General features: G+C 39.7%; 1 protein-coding gene across 11 annotated transcripts in view; it reads left to right on the top strand.

The window, feature by feature from the left end:
* DMD (dystrophin) overlaps positions 1-19105 on the top strand; it is a 2108520-nt gene that overhangs the window by 1630211 nt on the left and 459204 nt on the right. For all 11 annotated transcript variants that reach the window (XM_075916549.1, XM_075916586.1, XM_075916651.1 and 8 more), the window contains one exon: positions 5644-5798. In XM_075916549.1, the coding sequence (XP_075772664.1) occupies positions 5644-5798 (155 nt within the window). The remainder of the gene's footprint in view (positions 1-5643; positions 5799-19105) is intronic.

Below are 19105 nucleotides of genomic sequence, written 5' to 3' on the forward strand. Positions count from 1 at the left end.
TGACATCATAGAACAAATGTTGAAAGAGACTGAACCAAGATGAACCAGAGAAATAGGATAAGCTTGGATAGGATTGCTTCTTAATAAACCTTAAAGAAAAGAAATTAAAAAAAAGAATTTTTGAGTAATGCTCTGTTTTGGCACCACTAAATCAGTGCTTAAGGTTTGAAAACTTGAAGAAAACATTATTGGAAACTAAATTGGCTATAGCCCTTTTTCTGTGAAAACATAGTGATGATGATAAGAGTTTATAGGGATAAAAGAAAAAAATATACTTGATTCCTATTTAATTCCCATTTTAAAAAATTACTAAAAAAATGGAAAAAAATTAACAATCCCTTTTTAATAAATCCAAAATAAAAATGAATAAAAAACATATTATTCAAATAAAGTATGTAGAATTTCCTTTTATTTAAAAAATAATTGAGTTAAAAACCCAAGCAATGCCAGGTTAATCTGCTATCATTCCAGATATAGACCAACCTTACGGAAAAAGAACTGTACTGTTTGTGCCATTTCATAGATTATACCACATTTCATAACATACAGTTCTAAGTGCGGTAGCATATTATAGGAATGATACCCACTGCTGCACAAACACTGAAATAGAGGACCAGTAATGAATGGTTATTCCACTCTAAAGCAGTTAAATAGCTGAAAAGAACATCCAGAGAAGGGGAAGGGGTGGGACCACATTTCCAGAATTGTGTTATATAAATATTTAATGCTGAAAGTGACATGATCTAAATTGAATGGTGCTATACATACATATTGGCATATCTGGGTATGTGAGAGCAGTTTATTTTATTCCCCTGGGTAATACATGGATAAAAAGAAAGATCCATTCTCATTTCCTTACTTGTTTTTAATTAAGAACCCTTAATTACATAGACTTTCTCACTAATAACATAGCAACTACTGTCTTCTACTTAAATAAAATTAAAAATATACATAAGCATCATGATTAATGCACATCCCTAACTCTTTAAGCCTTTTAATAAAGTCAGAAAATTCAAGAGAGGACACAGATGAAACAAGACGAATGCTTTACAAAATGTCATAATGAAATTAAGGTAGTAAAGCACTTTTAATACTTTGTGTTTAAACTTATTCCAAAGTAGATGGAAGAGAAATGGGGCCTGAAAGAAAAAAGAGAAGAAAGAAAAGAAGAAAGAAATTGTATTCCATTAGTTTAATTATAAAAATTCATTACATCAAGTCATGTAAGACAGAAAATAATGGGACTCTAATAGGTTGGACAATAAACCTTTCACTATAACACTTTGCTTTCAGTCTCTGAGAAAAGCATAGAGCAGGAGCAATGACTTAAGTGTGCACTCTTCAACATTGTTGAAAAGATTAAATACTCATTTCCAGTAAACTGGAAAATGCAAATTGTTTCCTCAGACAAAATCCTCTGTACTCTTCATTTATGTTCTGAATGATATTGTTCTTTACTAATGTCAGGGATTTAATAGATTGGTCTTGAAGTTAATGGTGAGAATCGACACTTTGGAAGTAGCATTGTAATAGGTCTGTCAGCATTTCCATTAAAAAAGCCTGCTTTGGAGGAGTTTATAAGGTCATTTAAATTCACATGGGACTAGAAAAAGGTACACATTTTCCAAGTGAAAGTTTACAGGCCATTAGTCAACAACATGGACAGACTGTTTTGATAATTTTTGTACCTATAAAGCAAATGTAAAAAAACCTACTATAATAATTTTGATTGGAAAACAGCAATTGTGTATGTATGATAGCTAGGGCTTTATCACATTATAAATGGGGAAAAAAATTTAAAGTATGGGCACAGTGATAGTCTTACAGATGTAGAATAGATGGACAAAGTTTGTAGCAAAAAAAAGCCCTCATATAATAAAGTATCTAACATACAAAATAATAAAAATAAGCCCAGGTGAGGGCATAGTTAAAGTGTGATCAGAGTTTCAGAGTCACTCCACCAACTGAGGCTGCCTAGGGATTTGCCAAAGGTCATGTGTCTGGCCGCCGTGGCTGTGACTTTTCCCTAGCCAGTGCCATCTGCTTTTGGGGATACAATGGACCTGGAACTTCAGTGGAGTTGGTCCTATGCTCTGAGTAGCATACATGAAAGCAAATGAGACCAGGGGCTGAATCCAGCCCTTAGTATTTAAAATTATCAGGTATTCTGACTTATTGACAATACACAGTCATGAGTGAGTAAATTTAAGAAAATGCTTAGTCAAGCTTCAGTTGTTTCTGGTAACATTGAAAAGCAGCCATCACTTCTCCTGCAAAACAACTTTTTTGAAGGTTAAAATATATTGATTTTTAGGTTCCTCTATCTTCCCCCTCTCATTTACCAGCCACAACCTTTTAGCTGTGGAAATAGATTATCTTTGTGGAGGCAGGTAGTTACGTTGTTACCTTTTAGGTTTCAAAGGACAGATCACCTTCAGAATAGCAGGACACAGTTACCTCTCACCTGGCCAAGATAGCTTCTCTGCTGCTCTAAAATGCAAGTTAGATGAAGAAAGAGCTCGTGTTTTCCTGAATTTTACAATCTTATGACTCTCTTTGAGTCTTACAGGGACATCCCAAAATGCCAGTTCACTTTAAAGAAATAAAAGAAGCTCTCCTAACAGGCAGCATATTACTTCCCACTTAAAGTAGAGCAAAAACTACTTCCAGCACATGAGCTACATCTTGTAATTCTCCTGTTCCCAAGTTAAGGGGACCTATAATGCTCAAAGCAGATAAGAGAAGCTGAAGTTTTTTGTGTGATTGGAAGAAACTAGCCTAGGTAGAGACTCCGTTAAATGATCAGATAAGTATCAAAACTTTTGTAAGCTTATCGAGAATGAATCTGTAAACTTTAAAGTGAGCAATCACAACATATTGTTCAAATTATTTATTTATTTTACTTGACTCCTTTCCATCATGCATAGCTCTTGACAAAATAGCTTAGTTATCATTAGCTTTGTGTGAAGACTGTTGGTTGAATCAAAACCAGATTTCAACATGAACATCACTTTGGGAAAAGAGGAGAATCTATATTTACTGAGGTTTTTCTTCTTGGAAAAGGAATTCAAGCCTCACTCTTCCTCAGAAAGTTTCTAATTTATACAGCCAGCTACTGAGTATTTCCAGTTTGAGAACAACTTATCCCTCCAGATCAGCAGCACAGCCATGGGTACACGCATGGCCCCACAGTAGGCTGACCTAGAACAACGTTTCCTCAATTCCCATCCCCTTTTACCCCTTCTCTACTTACGCTACATCGATGACATCTTTATGATCTGGACGCATGGCCAAGAAACACTGGAGACATTCCACAGAGATTTTAACAACCTACACCCCATCATCAATCTCAGCCTGGACTATTCTACACGAGAGATCCATTTCCTGGACACCACAGTACAAATCAGCAATGGAAAATTAGACACCACTCTCTACAGAAAACCCACTGACTCATACAGTTACCTACATGCTTCCAGCTCCCATCCAGAACACACCATACGATCCATTATCTATAGCCAAGCCCTTCGATACAACCGCATCTGCTCTAATCCCACTGACAGAGACCAGAAACTTCAGGATCTCTACCAAGCATTTATAAACCTCAACTACCCACCCGGAGAAATAAAAAAGCAAATTGAAAGAGCCATACAAATACCTAGAAACCATCTATTTCAAGACAGACCCAAGAAAACCAACAATAGAACACCACTTGTCATCACCTACAGCCCCCAACTTAAACCTGTCCAACACATTATCAATAAACTATAGTCTATACTGGAACAGGATACTAAACTCCGAGAGGCTCTGGGAGAAAGACCCATAGTTTCCTATAGACAACCACCTAACCTCAAGATGATCCTTACCAACAACCACAAGACATAACACACTAATACCAACCCTGATACCTTCCCTTGCAACAAACCCCGTTGCCAGCTTTGTCCACATATTCACTCTGCTGATACCATTATTGGACCTAACCAAGTGAGTTATAAGATCAAGAACACATATTCCTGCATATCCAGAAATATAATTTATGCTATCATGTGCCAAAAGTGTCCGTCTGCTATGGACATTGGACAAACGTCTCAGACACTTCGCCAAAGGATCAATGCCCACAAAACAGATATCAGACAAGATCACAAAGAAAAAACAGTTTCTTGCCATTTCAACGAGAAAGGACATTGTCTCAATGACTTGATTACTTGCATCCTGCTTCAAAGACCTTTTAAGACTTCACTTGAAAGAGAATCCTTTGAACTGTCATTCATGCTTAAATTCGACACTTTACACTTGTTTGAATAAAGACACTAATTATCTTACCCATTACAAAGATAGCTTCCCCAATTATAACCTCTAATATCATTAGCTCACAGACATTTACCTCCCTCCTTCATACCCCTTCTGTTCTGAAATTTGATTTGTCCTTTTCATATGTGTTCATTTTTTTAAATTGTATCCTTTGGTTTATATCGTTGTGACAATTTTCTTCCACTATTTGATCTGAGGAAGTGGGTCTGGCCCACGAAAGCTCATCACCTATTAAACCATCTTGTTAGTCTTTAAAGTGATACATGTCCTGTTTTTTGTTTCAGCTACACCAGACTAACACGGCTACATTTCTGTCACTATTCTACTGAGTATAATAATCCTTTCATGAGAGTTTTTGGCAAATATAGCACATACTTTTGTACTCGGACTATAAAAGATGGTCGGTAACCTATTGACTTGGGGAGATGTAGATGCATACAGTGTTTTACCAGTGTTTGTTATGACAGGCAGGCAAACAGGAAAAGTATATGGAGTTGGGTTAACTTTTGTAATCAATTCTCTAATCTTCTGATCTTCTTTTCTAGTGAAGAAGGAATTATTAGGAGATCTAGATAAAAATTAAAACACAAAACACTGAAATATATTTAAAATTGTAAATGCTTTCTTAAAACTATTTCCCCCCCCCCCTAAAAAAAGAGATGGGTAATCAGCATTATAGTAACTTATTGTTAGTTTTAATAGTGTTGTTTTATTTTGAAGTATGCAAGTGTAGTACTGATCCAGTAGATGGCACTAATTACATAAACAAATAATTCTTAATAGAGTGCAAAAATTCAAAAAGCATATTATTTATCCAAGCTTTCATGTTATGTCACATTGCAAAGAAAAAAAGGGGGCCTGGCAGTATATCAGTATATTATTTTACTAAGGTTTTCCCTCCCCCCACCCCTATTCCGCAGCATAATAAATTCTCCATCACAAAGACAAATATAGTCAGAGTGCACAATAATTTATTCAACTATTTATTTCTGAGAGAGAACTATTATGATTCTGTTCACTGCCTTACCAATATTGGCTGCCACATTTTATCTTACAGTGGAGATTTTGTTTGTTAGTCTTGTCAGCCCTTTGTTGGTAGTACTGCAGACTTCTTGTGCCCCATAATTTAAAAAAAAAAGGCCTAGGCCTAACAATTACCACATGTGACAGAGGCTGTTTCTGTTATTACCAGAAAACAGAAGATCCTTCCTTTTTTTTTTTAATCTTGAAGGTTTTAAAGGTTTAAAGGTTCATCTACTTTTCTAATATTCAAGGTTTATTTTTAAGAGAAGCTGAGATTCATTCCTGTTTTATTTGGTTTTTTTTTCCCTCTAGCAATTTTCAAAGGAGCTGCGGCAGTGGCAAATACATGTGGATGTGGTGAATGACATGGCACTTAAGCTTCTCCGTGACTACTCAACAGATGACACCAGAAAAGTAGAACTGATGACAGATAACATTAATAACAGTTGGGCTACCATTAATAAGAGGTACAATACAATTTCTAGCATTAACACTTGTGGTTAACATCACTGAATTGCATTAATCCACTTAATGCTGTGATTAGGTGGCAACAGGGCTGGATTAAGAGTGGGGGGGGTTAGCCAGGCAATTGCCCTGGGCGCCAACCTATAGGGGGAGACTGATGGCAGCTGTAAGGGGCACTACACACCCATGGGCCACGCAGCGCCCCTTAGAGCTGCAATCAGGCGCCACATGCCTGATTGCAGCTGTAAGGTGTGCCAAGCACCTGGGGGCAGGGCCACACATGCGCCATGCACCCGGGGGCAGAGCCGCAAATGTGTGGCGCATCCACTGCCCAGGACGCAGGAATGGCTTGAGCTGCCCTGGGTGGCAACATGGAAGGGAAGTACCTGTAGAAGCCAGTCACCCCAATTTTTTTCTGTAGAGGTGCATCTACACTGCAGTGCTAGCTCAAAATAAGCTATGCAATTTGTGTAGCTCAAATTGCATAGCTTATTTTCAACTTATTTCAAAATAGTCTATTTCAAAATTTGGCTGTCTAGATAGCCCCAAATTTTGTAATAGAGCGCTATCCCAACAAGTCCCTTAATCCTTGTGGAACGAGGTTTATCGGAACATTGGAGTAGCACACTCTTTATTTTGATTGCATTTTGAAATAACATGTGTGCTATAAAGATGAGGAAAATGCTATTTCAGGATACCAGATGTATCCCAAAATAGCGCCACAGTCTAGACGTACCCTAGATGTTTATCTTTGAAATGACAAGATTTGGGGGTAACTACTCTGACATGAAACATTATAATTTACCAACTTTACACTGCTTTTACGTATAAACAGATTTTCTAATTAACTTCAGTTAGTTCATTGTGTTTCATAAAGTTCCGTAGATATTTAAATTACAAGTGTTATTTTTTCCATTTTCTAACTACTATCTTAGCATCTGAATTTCTACACAGTTCCAGGCAGTGCCATAAATTGAACAGGAAAATGACAAATCTTAATGAAACATAAATCACAATAGAAGCATTACATTCTATCTGGGCAAAGAATCTATAGCCAAGATTTTTTATATTTTTGTTTAGATGAAATTGTTGATAAAACCATTCAGGATTACATTTTATAATCTCTCCGTGTTTGGCAAAGATACCAATTCATTACTAAAAACTATGTTTATAGGCTGTCCCTTATTCTGAATCATCTATGCAGGAAATATTTTGCAGGATAAAAATTTAAATTTCATTTAAGCAATAAAACTCAGATTCATAGGTTTATATTTCTGTTCATTAAATGGGATATATAAAAAATTAACTTGAAGTTATTTTAACTGGCTTAGTATCTAGGATTAAGTTTTATATCTTATAACCAAAACCAGAAACTGAATGAGTTTTTAAAATGTTTTTAATTAAAGTTTATGAATGAGGTCAGCAAAGCAAACTTAATTAAATATGCAACAAATTTAGGAAATTTGCTTGCATAGTAAGAGCCACTTAAATAAGCAGTGACTATATGAAATCATTCCCTTTTTCTCTTTACAGCTTTTTTAATTAATTCGGTATTCATACGTCTCCACAACAGTTAATTTCAACAGCATTTCTGTTTGTAGCAAAGCTATTACCACATTAGCTCCAATTGAAGCACAAAGAAGATATTATCAGTGTTTTCTAATCAGCATTGTAATCTGAAACGTTTGCTGAGGAGAAGTACTGTAGCTACAGTGTGAAATGTATTTTAAAAGTAAAGATTTCTGCAGATATTTCTGACCTTACTGTTGATGGAAGCCCTCTTCCTGAAAAGAGACATGTCTTGTGATTTATGTGCCTTGAGAAACTTCTGAAATCATAAAGTTTGGTCTCATTATGTCCTTCATGTTTGGGGAATGCCTGGGACTAGATGAGAAGGGCTGGAAGTCTGAGGTTCAGTCCAGAAAAGAAGTAAAGTTGGTAAGCATTGGGGAAGTAACTGGAAGAATTGGAGGGGATTGTGTGAAATTCTCACATTTGTAACAGACTCGCTATTCTGAGATCTTGATAGATACAGAATTGCTACTGACTGCTCAAATAGCAGCTATAGCCAAGAATCATTTGATAAATACACGTTTCTTTATAAAAAAAAAGACTGGTGTATTGTGGCAACTTTTTGATGGCATCAATGCCCTTAGCCCCAAGACAAGACTACTGTAATGTGATTTGCTATTATTTCTGCACATTGGGATAGTTTGTTCCCCTGCCCTCAATAAGGCTTCTTTAAAATACAGCCAGCTCTCCCTAATGCTTTTCTTCCTCACATTAGCTTCCCAGGGAATCCTGTCCATCAGTTCCCTGAGGGAGTCAAAGTCTACTTTTCTGAAGGACAAGGGTCCATATTCTGCAACTCTCCTTTCTTCCTTTTATCAGAATTCTAAACTGAACTATGTCATGGTCACTGCTGCCCAGATTGCCACCTACTACTGCTTCCCCTACCAATTCTTCCTTGTTTGTGAGCAACAGGTCAAGAGGAACATGACCCCTAGTTGGTTCCTCCAGCACTTGCACCAGGAAGTTGTCCCCAATGCTTTCCAAAATCTTCATGGATTGTTTGTGCACTGCTGTACTGCTATCACATCAGATGTCAGGGAGATTGAAGTCCTCCCATGAGAACCAGGGCCTGTTATCTGGAAACTTCTGTTACCTATTCAAAGAAAGCCTTGTCTACCTGATCCTCCTTGTTCCGTGGTCTATTGCAGACACTGACCATGATATCACCACCCTCGTTGCTCTCACCTCTAATCTTAACCCAAAGACACTAAACAGGCTTTTCTCTAGTTTCATAGTGAAGCTATGAGCAATCATACTGCTCTCTTACATACAGTGCAACTCCTCCACCTTTTCATAGCAGTATTATTGGTACCCAGATGGAGAAATAGGAAGGAGTAGCAATCCAATGGCTTGGTCAGTCTCAGTAAACACGCAGTCACATTCTGAATTCTAGTTCCAGACAAGCATCACACTTCTCGAATTTCCCACTCTGGATTACTCCAGCCCCCTTAGGAGGAAGTCACTGACTAAGCATCTCCTCCTCTTGTAAGTGGTTTTCATGGAACCCTCCACCACTAGGACAGTGCATCCAATGCCAATTCAATGGGATCTCCTTCTCTTCCCTACAGTAGCTCTTCCGAACCATTCTCCACTATAGTGTCCATGCAGCAAGCCTGAAAATAGTTTCTTACCTCTGTCTGCATTGAGGGTACTTGAGTTCTCCTCTTTCTTCTTCTAGAGGTCACATGCTGCCAATTTTCTTCCCGTCTTTGCACTGCCCTCTCTGATTTTTCAGGACACTGAACCTATACTACCAAACACTAACTTCTATACAGAAGGGCCCCCTTCGCATGTTTGCAGATGACACTAAGCTGAGGGCAGAGGTAGATACGATGAAGGGTAAGAATATGGTCTAGAGTGATCTAGACAAATTGGAGGATTGGGCCAAAAGAAATCTGATGAGGTTTAACAAGGAGAATAGTAGAGTCCTGTACTTTGGATGGAAGAATCCAAAGCACTGCTACGGGCTGGGGACCAGCTGGCTAAGCAGAAGTTCTGCCTGGGAATTACAGTGGATGAGAAGATGAATATGAGTCAACAATGTTCCCTTGTAGCCGAGAAGGCTAACTGCATGTTGGGCTGCATTAGTGGGAGCATTGCCAGCAGATGAAGGGAACTGATTATTCCTCTCTGTTTGGCACTGGTGAGACCACAACTGAAGTACTGCATTCAGTTTTGGTTACCACACTAAAGAAAGGATGTGCACAAATTGAAGAGAGTCCAGCAGAAGGCAACAAAAATTAAGGGGCTGGAGCATATGACTTATGAGGAGAGGCTGAGGGAACTGGGCTTATTTATTCTGCAGAAGAGAAGAATAAGGGGGGATTTAATAGCAGCCTTCAACTACCTGAAATGGGGTTTCAAAGAGGATGGAGCCAGGCTAGTCTCAATGTGGGCAGGTGACAGAATGAGGAGCAATGGTATCAAATTGTGCTGGTGGATGTCTAGGAAAAAAACTATTTCACTAGGTGCGTGGTGAAGCACTAGAACGGGTTACCTAGGGAAGTGGTGGTATATCTATCATTAGAGGTTTTTAAGGCAAAGCTTGACAAAGCCCTGACTGGAATGATTTAGTTGGAGTTAGCCCTCCTTGGAGCAGGGGGTTGGACTAGATGACTTCCTGAGAGCTCTTCCAATCCTCATCTTCTATGATTCACCTATGATTCTATGATTTACATATACTTGTACCCTGCGACTACTCAGAAGCTGAAGGTGGCACAGAAGATGCTTAGCTACTTGTTAAATGGAACATTGTGTTGAGCACATACCTGCTGTAGTCTGAGAGTTGCATCTGGTTTCTGAATACAGTTCTCGCTGTTGCTTTTATCTTATGAAGACCTAAATGATTTACTACTGGGAAACCTGACAGTTACTTTCACATCACAATATGAGATTACTAATTTAAAGCTGCAAAGATGTGATTATAAAACAAAATAAATAGATAAAAATGGCATTAGGCACAAATTTGCAAATGTGGAGGGTGAAACAATGGAATTGCCATGGCTCCAGTGTGCAGCGGTAGTACACTACTAAGGATTTGTGGCTTGTTAGCTTCTCAGGGCAGAGACCTACATATGCTTCCATATCTGTAATGTAAACTAATCCATGGCCCACAGTAGATAATTATTGTACACAAATTCCCCCCTTACATTAAAATAAAGTTTTGTAGCATACAAAGTCTGTATTTCAACATTAGGAAGTGTCAGGGGGCAGAATTAAATGTACACAGTCTACCTTTCGATATGTCATTTTGCAAAATAAACACCTCTGTGCAATTTTCCTTTGTTTTTAAGTTAAGAAAAATTCTATGCAACTGTAGCAACCACTGTAATTGTGGTTGGCTCAGCTCCACCTGCTTTAGATGTCGAAGTGTCATAATGTTTACAGTAGATTGTACAGATATGCAAAATAAAATACTATGTGTTCTGCTGGATTTTGATAGGCACTTCAGTCATCTCTCCCTGTAAGGGAGACAGACCCATACTACACCCGTAAGCTGAATGAGATCAAGCTCCAAGCAGATGCCTAGGGCCCATCTGAAAGTCACATGGCATCAAAATCTCAATTTTTGTTTTAAAAAAACTGCTTCCAACCTTCATGGTTGTGAAGAAAATCTTGAGAATACAATTAATGCAATTAATGTGATAATATCGGCATGAACTTCCAAGTACTGAATGCCAAAATAGCTATCCCGCGACTTCACAGCAAGCCCATTATTTCAGGCGCTCTATTCTGATGTCACTGTAAACCTCATTCTATAAGGCATAAGAGACATTTTGGAAAAGGGATTTACTTTGAATTTTGGCATTGTGTAGATAGCACCAAATGATGAAACAAGCTATTTTGAATTAGCATTCAAATAAGATACATAATTTGCGTAGCTCAAATTGCATAGCTTATTTCGAGTTACGGTGCAGTTTAGATACACCCCTAGTGTTCCGGTGCAGGTGTTGAGAAATCTTCTGTAATGTGGATCATTTGGTCTTTTACCTATTCCCAGCCCTCCCTTGGACTGGGAACTCTAGGCAAAAGAAGCATGGAAAATACTCCAGCCTCTTCACTCGCTGTATCATATTTTAACAACTTCTCTTTTAATCAGGAGTCAACAAGGGCAAGGAACAGAGGACCTGCCCTCAGGTGGTCTTACCTTCCCCCCTCAGGTTCCTTGATATATTATTTGGGATGGTAAACCCTGCCCTGCCATCTCTAAACGCAAAACTGGTGAAATCTCACAGAGGCTTCCTTCCGTTAGCTCTGTCATGGGAGGGACAAATGAAGCTGTGTGTTACTGAAATGCCAGTACCACTGGGAAAAATCATTAGATTTGTTCAGTACATTAAACAGTTTATAAGCACTGGAGATTTTTTTCCCCTTTACAAGACAGCTGTTAGATTGCTGCATGGAGCAAAGTAAGAGTAGCTATATTTTAATGGCAGGGGCATAATTTACTGTTGGAATACAAAGGCAAAGAATATGCTATCTGTCCATCACTGGCCTCCTGAAAGGCCAAATTCTCTAGTTAGATACATGTACTGTACATTGATTTCAGAGGGATTTGTGCTTTTTTTTTCTGAAGAAACTGTTTTATAGGAAAGTATTGGTTTTGTGAATGAGTGAACTGATGATTGGATTAGCAATTTATTAAAAAATAAGAATCTTGACTTAATCTGGTGGAGCTCTAGAGATATCTAAGTCAACACTTACATATTCAAGCTCTCATAAACATTTGAACAAGAAGGGAAGATGTGCCAGCTGAAAATTTTTATTTATTTTGAATCTTTATGTGTCTGGGGTTGTTACCTTCTAAAATGAATTTTCATATAAAAAGAAAAATGGAAAGGGTTGGTATTGCTTTGAGTTGATATCTACTAAGCTAACATTTCTAGCAATATTGTGGGTTAGTGTAAATGATGTTAGCTATCCTTTCCATGAACTATTGGTTGAGAAAAGAAGAAATATGCACAAGCCCCAGTAAAACTGCTACTCCGTTTGTTGGGGACAGTTCTACCAAAGGAAGTACTTCAGTTTTAAGACAACATCTGCCAGTTTGTATTTTGTTTTGCTTAGCTACATTTGTAACTGATTGCTATGTGTTTAACCTTTGCCTTACCATTTTGTTTTTGAACCATAATGAAAATGACATTTTAACTCATGTAATAGTCAAATTTATTAGCATTTGATGGGGGCTTCCCTTTTGACTAACTTTTTATTTTTGAGAGTAGCTGAAAAGATGCACTAGCAGCATATGTGCTGATTAGTTGGGCAAGAGCCAAGCTGACTTGTAAACATGTGTCTTCATCTTCTTTTTAGGACCATTAACGATCACAGAAATAATTGTATTATTTACTAGAAGGCAATTAAGGAGAAAGTGATTTGGGTTCCCTAAATTAGCAACAATAAATCGAACAACAGAACTAAAGTGTTCTGTTGAGAGAGAAGGTGGAGTGGAAGAAGCAACTATAAAAATATTCTAGATGTAAAAATACATATTTCAGTACTAATGGGGCGTACTGAGTTTTCTCTCAAATGTAAAAATGAATTAGGCTAATTTTCTTCACTGTTTTCTTCATGTGAGTGTTAATATAGGCTCTAATTCTGTATTTAACACTTAGGCACATGCTTAATTTTAAGTACATTTTTAAAGCAATCCATTCAAGCACATGCTTTGCTTTAACTTCCATCAGTTTCAGTGGGAACTTAAAAAGATGTTGTTGTCTGCTGAATTGGGGCCCAAGTCAGGAAATTAGTTACGCTTTGACAACATTGGTGTCAGTCAAAAAATACAGTAGAAGCAGCAATAGAGCTCAGTATATCTATATAGGAAGCCCTCGTCATTTGCGGGGGATATGTTCTTGAGATCACCACAGATGGCGAAATCCATAAATACTGGGGGCAGTGGGTATTCCCACCATAAACAACCACATTTTCTATAAAAATGATGTAGTAATGCAATCGATTAATATTTATATGCAATAATGCAATAAACACACGTAATACGTAAAATTTCCCAGTACAGTATAACATCATTAATTCCCTTTTAACTTTCAGTCTCCATTAATAGAGCACAATGAAAAAGCATCATCACGCTGTGTGATGTACTTGGGCTGGGGTGGTGCAGCATACTGCGAATATGTCAAACCACGAGTAGCGAAACTGCAAGTGGCATGGGCTTCTTGTAATTTATCACATCTCTTTAAATCTAGGTATCTTGATGAAAAACCAATGCACTGTGGTCATCTTAAGTCTGCAGACAAACGGAAAAAATAGCTCTAAGGGATGTCAGTTGTTACTCTTTATTTCCACAGGGTGTCAAGCCCTATCATTATGACACTTTAAGAGCAAATTTTCAAATAACTTAAGTTCACAAGTGTGCATCACATTTATGCAATTTCCTGATTATTCATGTACATTATGCAAATAGCCAAACAAGGGGCAGAAATAGTGGTGGTACAAAAAAGCACCATAAACATTTTTTTCCATCTACTAATTCTGAATATGATTATAATGGAAGTTAATGTATAAGGGCCATATTCTGACCTTACTCTATGTGAAAATCTCTCATTGTTAGCAGTGGGAAATATATAGTGGATCAAGAATATATGATGTCCTAACTCATAAACTTGGTCTTTATCTAATTAAAACTGTAATTTAATCCTCTTCCCAAAATGATTCTACTTAACAGGCCCTCTGAAACTAGATATGTGAAATATCTTGGCCTGTGCATTGCTGCACGCTAGAGACAATACTAATAAGCCTTTTCCTTGAGGCACTTTGGTTGAATCGTCAGTGGTCTGTGGGGCTGATCTGACAATGCTCTGTAAAATGTTTGCTTTTAATATATATATTTTTTAGCCTTGAGAATTACTCATCCTATAAGACTTGAGGAATTTTCCTGCATTACAACTAACTGGAGGAAAGGGGGAAAGTAACTTATCTGTCCATATTCTCAAGGCTCAAAAAATACCCGTATATATTTGAACATAAGCCCATTCATTTAAAAGCAGATCCCCCCCCAAATTTACAGAGAAAAAATGTCACTGACCTGTTTATAAAGCAACTCCAGAGTACAGACTTCCAGTGTCAGCACTGGCTGAGGAACGTATAGGCTGCAGGCACGGAGCTTCTCAGCTCCCATTGGCTGCTGTTCACTATTCCGAGACAATGGGAGCTGAGATGCTCCATGCTAGTAGTCAGCAAGTCCTTCAGCCCGTGTTACTTCCAAAGCTGCAGGAAGAACCTGTACATTATAAGCCAACCCCCACTCTTCACAGTGAGATATTTTTCCAAAAAAAGTCTGCATATGAACGAATATATACAGTAGCCTTTTTTTAAATCTGAATGTAATACTCATGAAAGAGTTTGTGTGATAGCAAGGGTAACTGAAGACTTATATTTATCCTTGGCACAAATATAGTCTAGGCTAAGGGTAGGAGGGCAGGAGGAATTACATTACATAACTTCCAGAAGTCCCCTCCGACCCTGGCTTTCTATGACCTTACTTGAATAGAGTTAGACAAGAGAGTTTCACATGGTGGTGGGTAGGGGAGACTTTCATACATTAGCATATAATGTTTGCTATTGTGGGGAGAGCTGTACTAATGCTGCAGCTAGTGAGAACTCTTTGGAAAAAAAACCCAAAACCTTAGGGTATGTCTACACTACAGCACTAATTCGAACTAACTTAATTCAAATTAGTTAATTCGAACTAAGCTAATTCGAATTAGTGCATTAGACCTAAAAACTAGTTTGAATTAGCATTTTGCTAATTCGAACTAGCATGTCCACATTGAGTGGACCCTGAACCGAGGTTAAGGATGGCCGGAAGCAGTGCTGGCAGGGCATCAGATTAGGACATAGAGCGTGGAGCTGCTGCCTCAGGCTAGCCGAGGGCTGTGCTTAAAGGGACTCGACCCCCACCTCGGACAGACAGTTCTCAGGGGTTCCCCGCTCTCTTGTCTAACTCGATGAGGGACAGCAAAGCAGTCCTGGCTTGGAGTGCCCTGAATGCCCACACTCGGCACATCACAGCACTCGGCCATCAGCCCGGCTGCACTTGCTGCAGGCTGCCATCCGGGGGAGGTCAATCGGGGGGCTGCAGGAGAGCTTCCACCCCGAGGAGCCCGCAGAGCCATCCCAGTCCTCCCCATCGGGGGCTCGTACCCCATTCCTCCCTCACCTCCTTCCACTTACCCCTCTCTAGCCCCCCTTCCTGATGTACAAAATAAAGGACACGTGTGTTCAAAAATAGAAACTCTCTTTATTGAACATAACTCGGGGAGACTGGGAAAAGGAGGTGGGAGAGGGGAAGAGAGAGGGTGGGAGAGAGGAGGAGGAAACCTGGGAAGAAGGAGCTGGAAGGGGGAAGCCAGGGGAAGAAGTAGGAGGGGAAGTATAATACTATGGTATGTAATATCTTCAGTACTGTGTACAGATGTGATCTCCTCACCCCAGAAAAGATATTTTGGCCTTGGAAAAGGTTCAGAAAAGGGGTTTGGAACAGGTCCCATATGAAGAGAGGCTAAAGAGACTGGGACTTTTCAGCTTAGAAAAGAGGAGACTGAGGGGGGATATGATAGAGGTCTATAAAAGCATGAGTGGTGTGGAGAGGGTGCATGAAGAAAAGTTCTTCATTAGTTCCCATAATAGAAGGACTAGAGGACACCAAATGAAATGAATGGGTAGCAGGCTTCAAATTAATAACAGAAAGTTCTTCACAAAGCAAATAGTCAACCTGTGTCCATGGAGTGGTATTAGCCAGGGGGTAGAAATGGTGTCCCTGGCCTCTGTTTGTGGAAGGCTGGAGATGGATGGCACGAGACAAATGGCTTGGTCATTGTCTTCGGTCCATCCCCTCCAGGGTCCCTAGTGTTGGCCACTGTCGGCAGACAGGTTACTGGGCTAGATGGACCTTTGGTCTGACCCAGTACGGCCATTCTTATGTTTTTATGTTCTAAGCTCAGGGTTCAGGGTCGGGGGTCTCACTGGACCACCTTGATTTTCATGCAAACCTGCTCCTGGGTGGCCAGGCTGGAAGCTATCCTTCCCTAGACAGCCACTTTCCTGTTCCTAGTGCGGCAGTCGTGGTTGTTGGAGGCTTCCCCCCAAACCTCGATGAGGTCCATGATGTCCGCACTAGACCAGGCGGGCGCCCACCTCTTGCGGCCCCGGGCTGGCTCCTGGCAGCTGCCAGCCTGGTCCCGGGAAGAGGCGGAGGGCTGAGTGGCAGTGGGTGGCTGGCTCGTGCCATGCCAGGTGCAGGGTCTGCTGGCTGGGTGCTGGCAAGCTTACACCTGACTCAGGCACCGTAGCCAGACCGTGCCCCTTTAAGGGCTCCAGGGCCGGGAGGAGGGCAGTTTCCCTGGTGGTGCCCAGAGTGGCCACCAGGGCAAGCTGGGAAGGGCTAGCCTCCCACTAGTTCGAATTAAGTGGCTACACAGCCCTTAATTCGAACTACTTAATTCGAACTAGGCGTTAGTCCTCGTAGAATGAGGTTTACCTAGTTCGAATTAAGCGCTCCGCTAGTTCGAATTAAGTTCAAACTAGCGGTTTGCATGTATAGCGCCTATTAAAGTTAATTCGAACTAACGGCTGTTAGTTCGAATGAACTTTTTAGTGTAGACATACCCTTAGTTCCTTAGGTCTATATTCTTGTGTCAACACTAAGTCAGATTTACCTTAGCTGAATATTGGTTTCTTTGAGCAAGTGCAGTGTTATTTTTTTATCATAATTTTCATATTTATGGGAGTTTATAATTTTTGTGACAATTCTGCAAAGCTGAACGAAGTTGATACCTAATGCAACAGCTTTCTTCAAACAATCTATCATCCCAGAACTAACACCATTTGGGTTCAACTTCAAAAGCAATTACAAAACACCTCAGTTATATGGCAGTTGGTTTGGTGGATGAGAATCACTGGCTATTTGTTTCTCTAATTCTTTTTCTTCATATTGATTTAATATAAAAATTAAATCTTCAGTCTATATGTTCAGACACAGATTGTCTTAGCAAATATGGGTAGGTCCTGATCCCTCAAAGACATATTCATTGAATTAATGGAACAACTCACAATTAATTAAACAAATGGGTATGTTTTTACAAGATTGAGGCCCTACTAAATCAAAACAAAATTATGTTAACTTTCCCTCATCAAGTGTGATATTACATTCAGGATTATGTTAAGGAGTAAACAAGTCTATAAACCAATACATTTCTTCTAAGAGCTAGTCTAGCATTGTTGTCTACAGGTTGAACCTCCTAAATCTGGGACTCCCTTGTCCAGCAACATTCGTGGCCTGGCAGGATCATGGATGTTGCTGGACCAGAGAGCTCTGGCACCCAGGAGTGTGAGCCAGTTGGGAGTCTAGCAGCAGAGAGCCCCACCATTGGGACTGGTGAGCCCTGTCCCAGGGAGTCCCAGCTTGGCACAGCTCAGTGGGGCAGCCGTGGAGCCCTGACCTGGCATAGCAGCAGCAGGGCAGCAGCAGAGCTCCATCCATGGAAAACCTCAGCTGGGTGTGGCAGTAGTGGGGCAGTTGCAGAGCCCCATCCCAGTGCAGCAGCAGTGAGGCAGCCAAGGAACCCCAAAGCAGCAGGGCAGTCATGGAGCCCTGAGCCTGACAGAAGCAGGGCAGCAGCAGCTAGGGAGCTCCATACCCAAAGAGCCAGTTAGCAGAAATGGGCCAGAGCTAAGACCAAGCCCTATAGCAGCAGGGCTAGAGCAGAGCTAGCTAGTGGAAGTGGGGCAGAGCCAACTGACGGGGCAGTGTACTGGGAGGCTGGTGGCATGGAAACTTTCCCTGATCCAGAAAATTCTCTCATTTGGGACAGGTCAGATCCTGACGGTGCCGAACCAGGGAGGTCCAACCAGTAGTAATATTATTCGAATAAAAAGAAACAAAGAAAAATTAGAAAATATTTAAGCCAGTACTCTCTACTGAAATGCCAGAAGACAAAGGTTTATTCCAAGTCCCTATGCCTTTCTCTTCAAGCAGTAAGATCTAAAAATGCTTTGAATGCAGATTGCTTAGCTTTTTTGTTGTAGCATCTTGTGCAATTCAAAAGTGATTCTACACTATATTAAGGAGTACCACTGAATAGGTTCCGAAGGGAATCTTCTTTACAAGGGAAGAGGGAACATGTGGTGTGAGAGCCTCAAAGTTTTGAGGTTTAAAACTTGGATATCTTTTAAGCTTCCTAAGGGATGTTTAAAAGAGATAAAAGCATTCTTGGCTTTCTTGATTCTGCTGCTGCAACTTTTTGAAAATACAATACAGTTAGACTTTTAAAAAAAAGAGCTATATTCAGGCAGGATTTTGGGTGCTCTGAGATCCATTTGAAGTAACGTACGTTTTCTAGCATAAGTAAGGTATTTATTGGAATAAGTTTTTACATTATCCCTACTTAATGAAAGAAGCCTTACAAAACCTATTTAGCAATAAACTTTCAGGAAGCTATGGTGAAAAATCCTTAAATTTCCTTGTTTGTTTTCACAACTTGGCACTGGAGGTTCTTTTACTATGAAAGAAAGGATAGCTCTGTTCAATGAAAGACAGCATAAGCTGGTTTCACTGGAGCACACACTAGTATCAACGATAATATATTCAATTTTTCCTGCTGTGATATTAATTCTCTTTCCATTATTATTTTGTCTCAATTGTTCCCCTAGAAATGAACAGAGTTGATAGTAATTTTGGGAGGACATTGAAAAATACAGATCATTTTTTTAAATGGCCAGA

Source organism: Pelodiscus sinensis, chromosome 1 (assembly GCF_049634645.1).
Source record: "Pelodiscus sinensis isolate JC-2024 chromosome 1, ASM4963464v1, whole genome shotgun sequence".
Taxonomy (NCBI): domain Eukaryota; kingdom Metazoa; phylum Chordata; order Testudines; family Trionychidae; genus Pelodiscus; species Pelodiscus sinensis.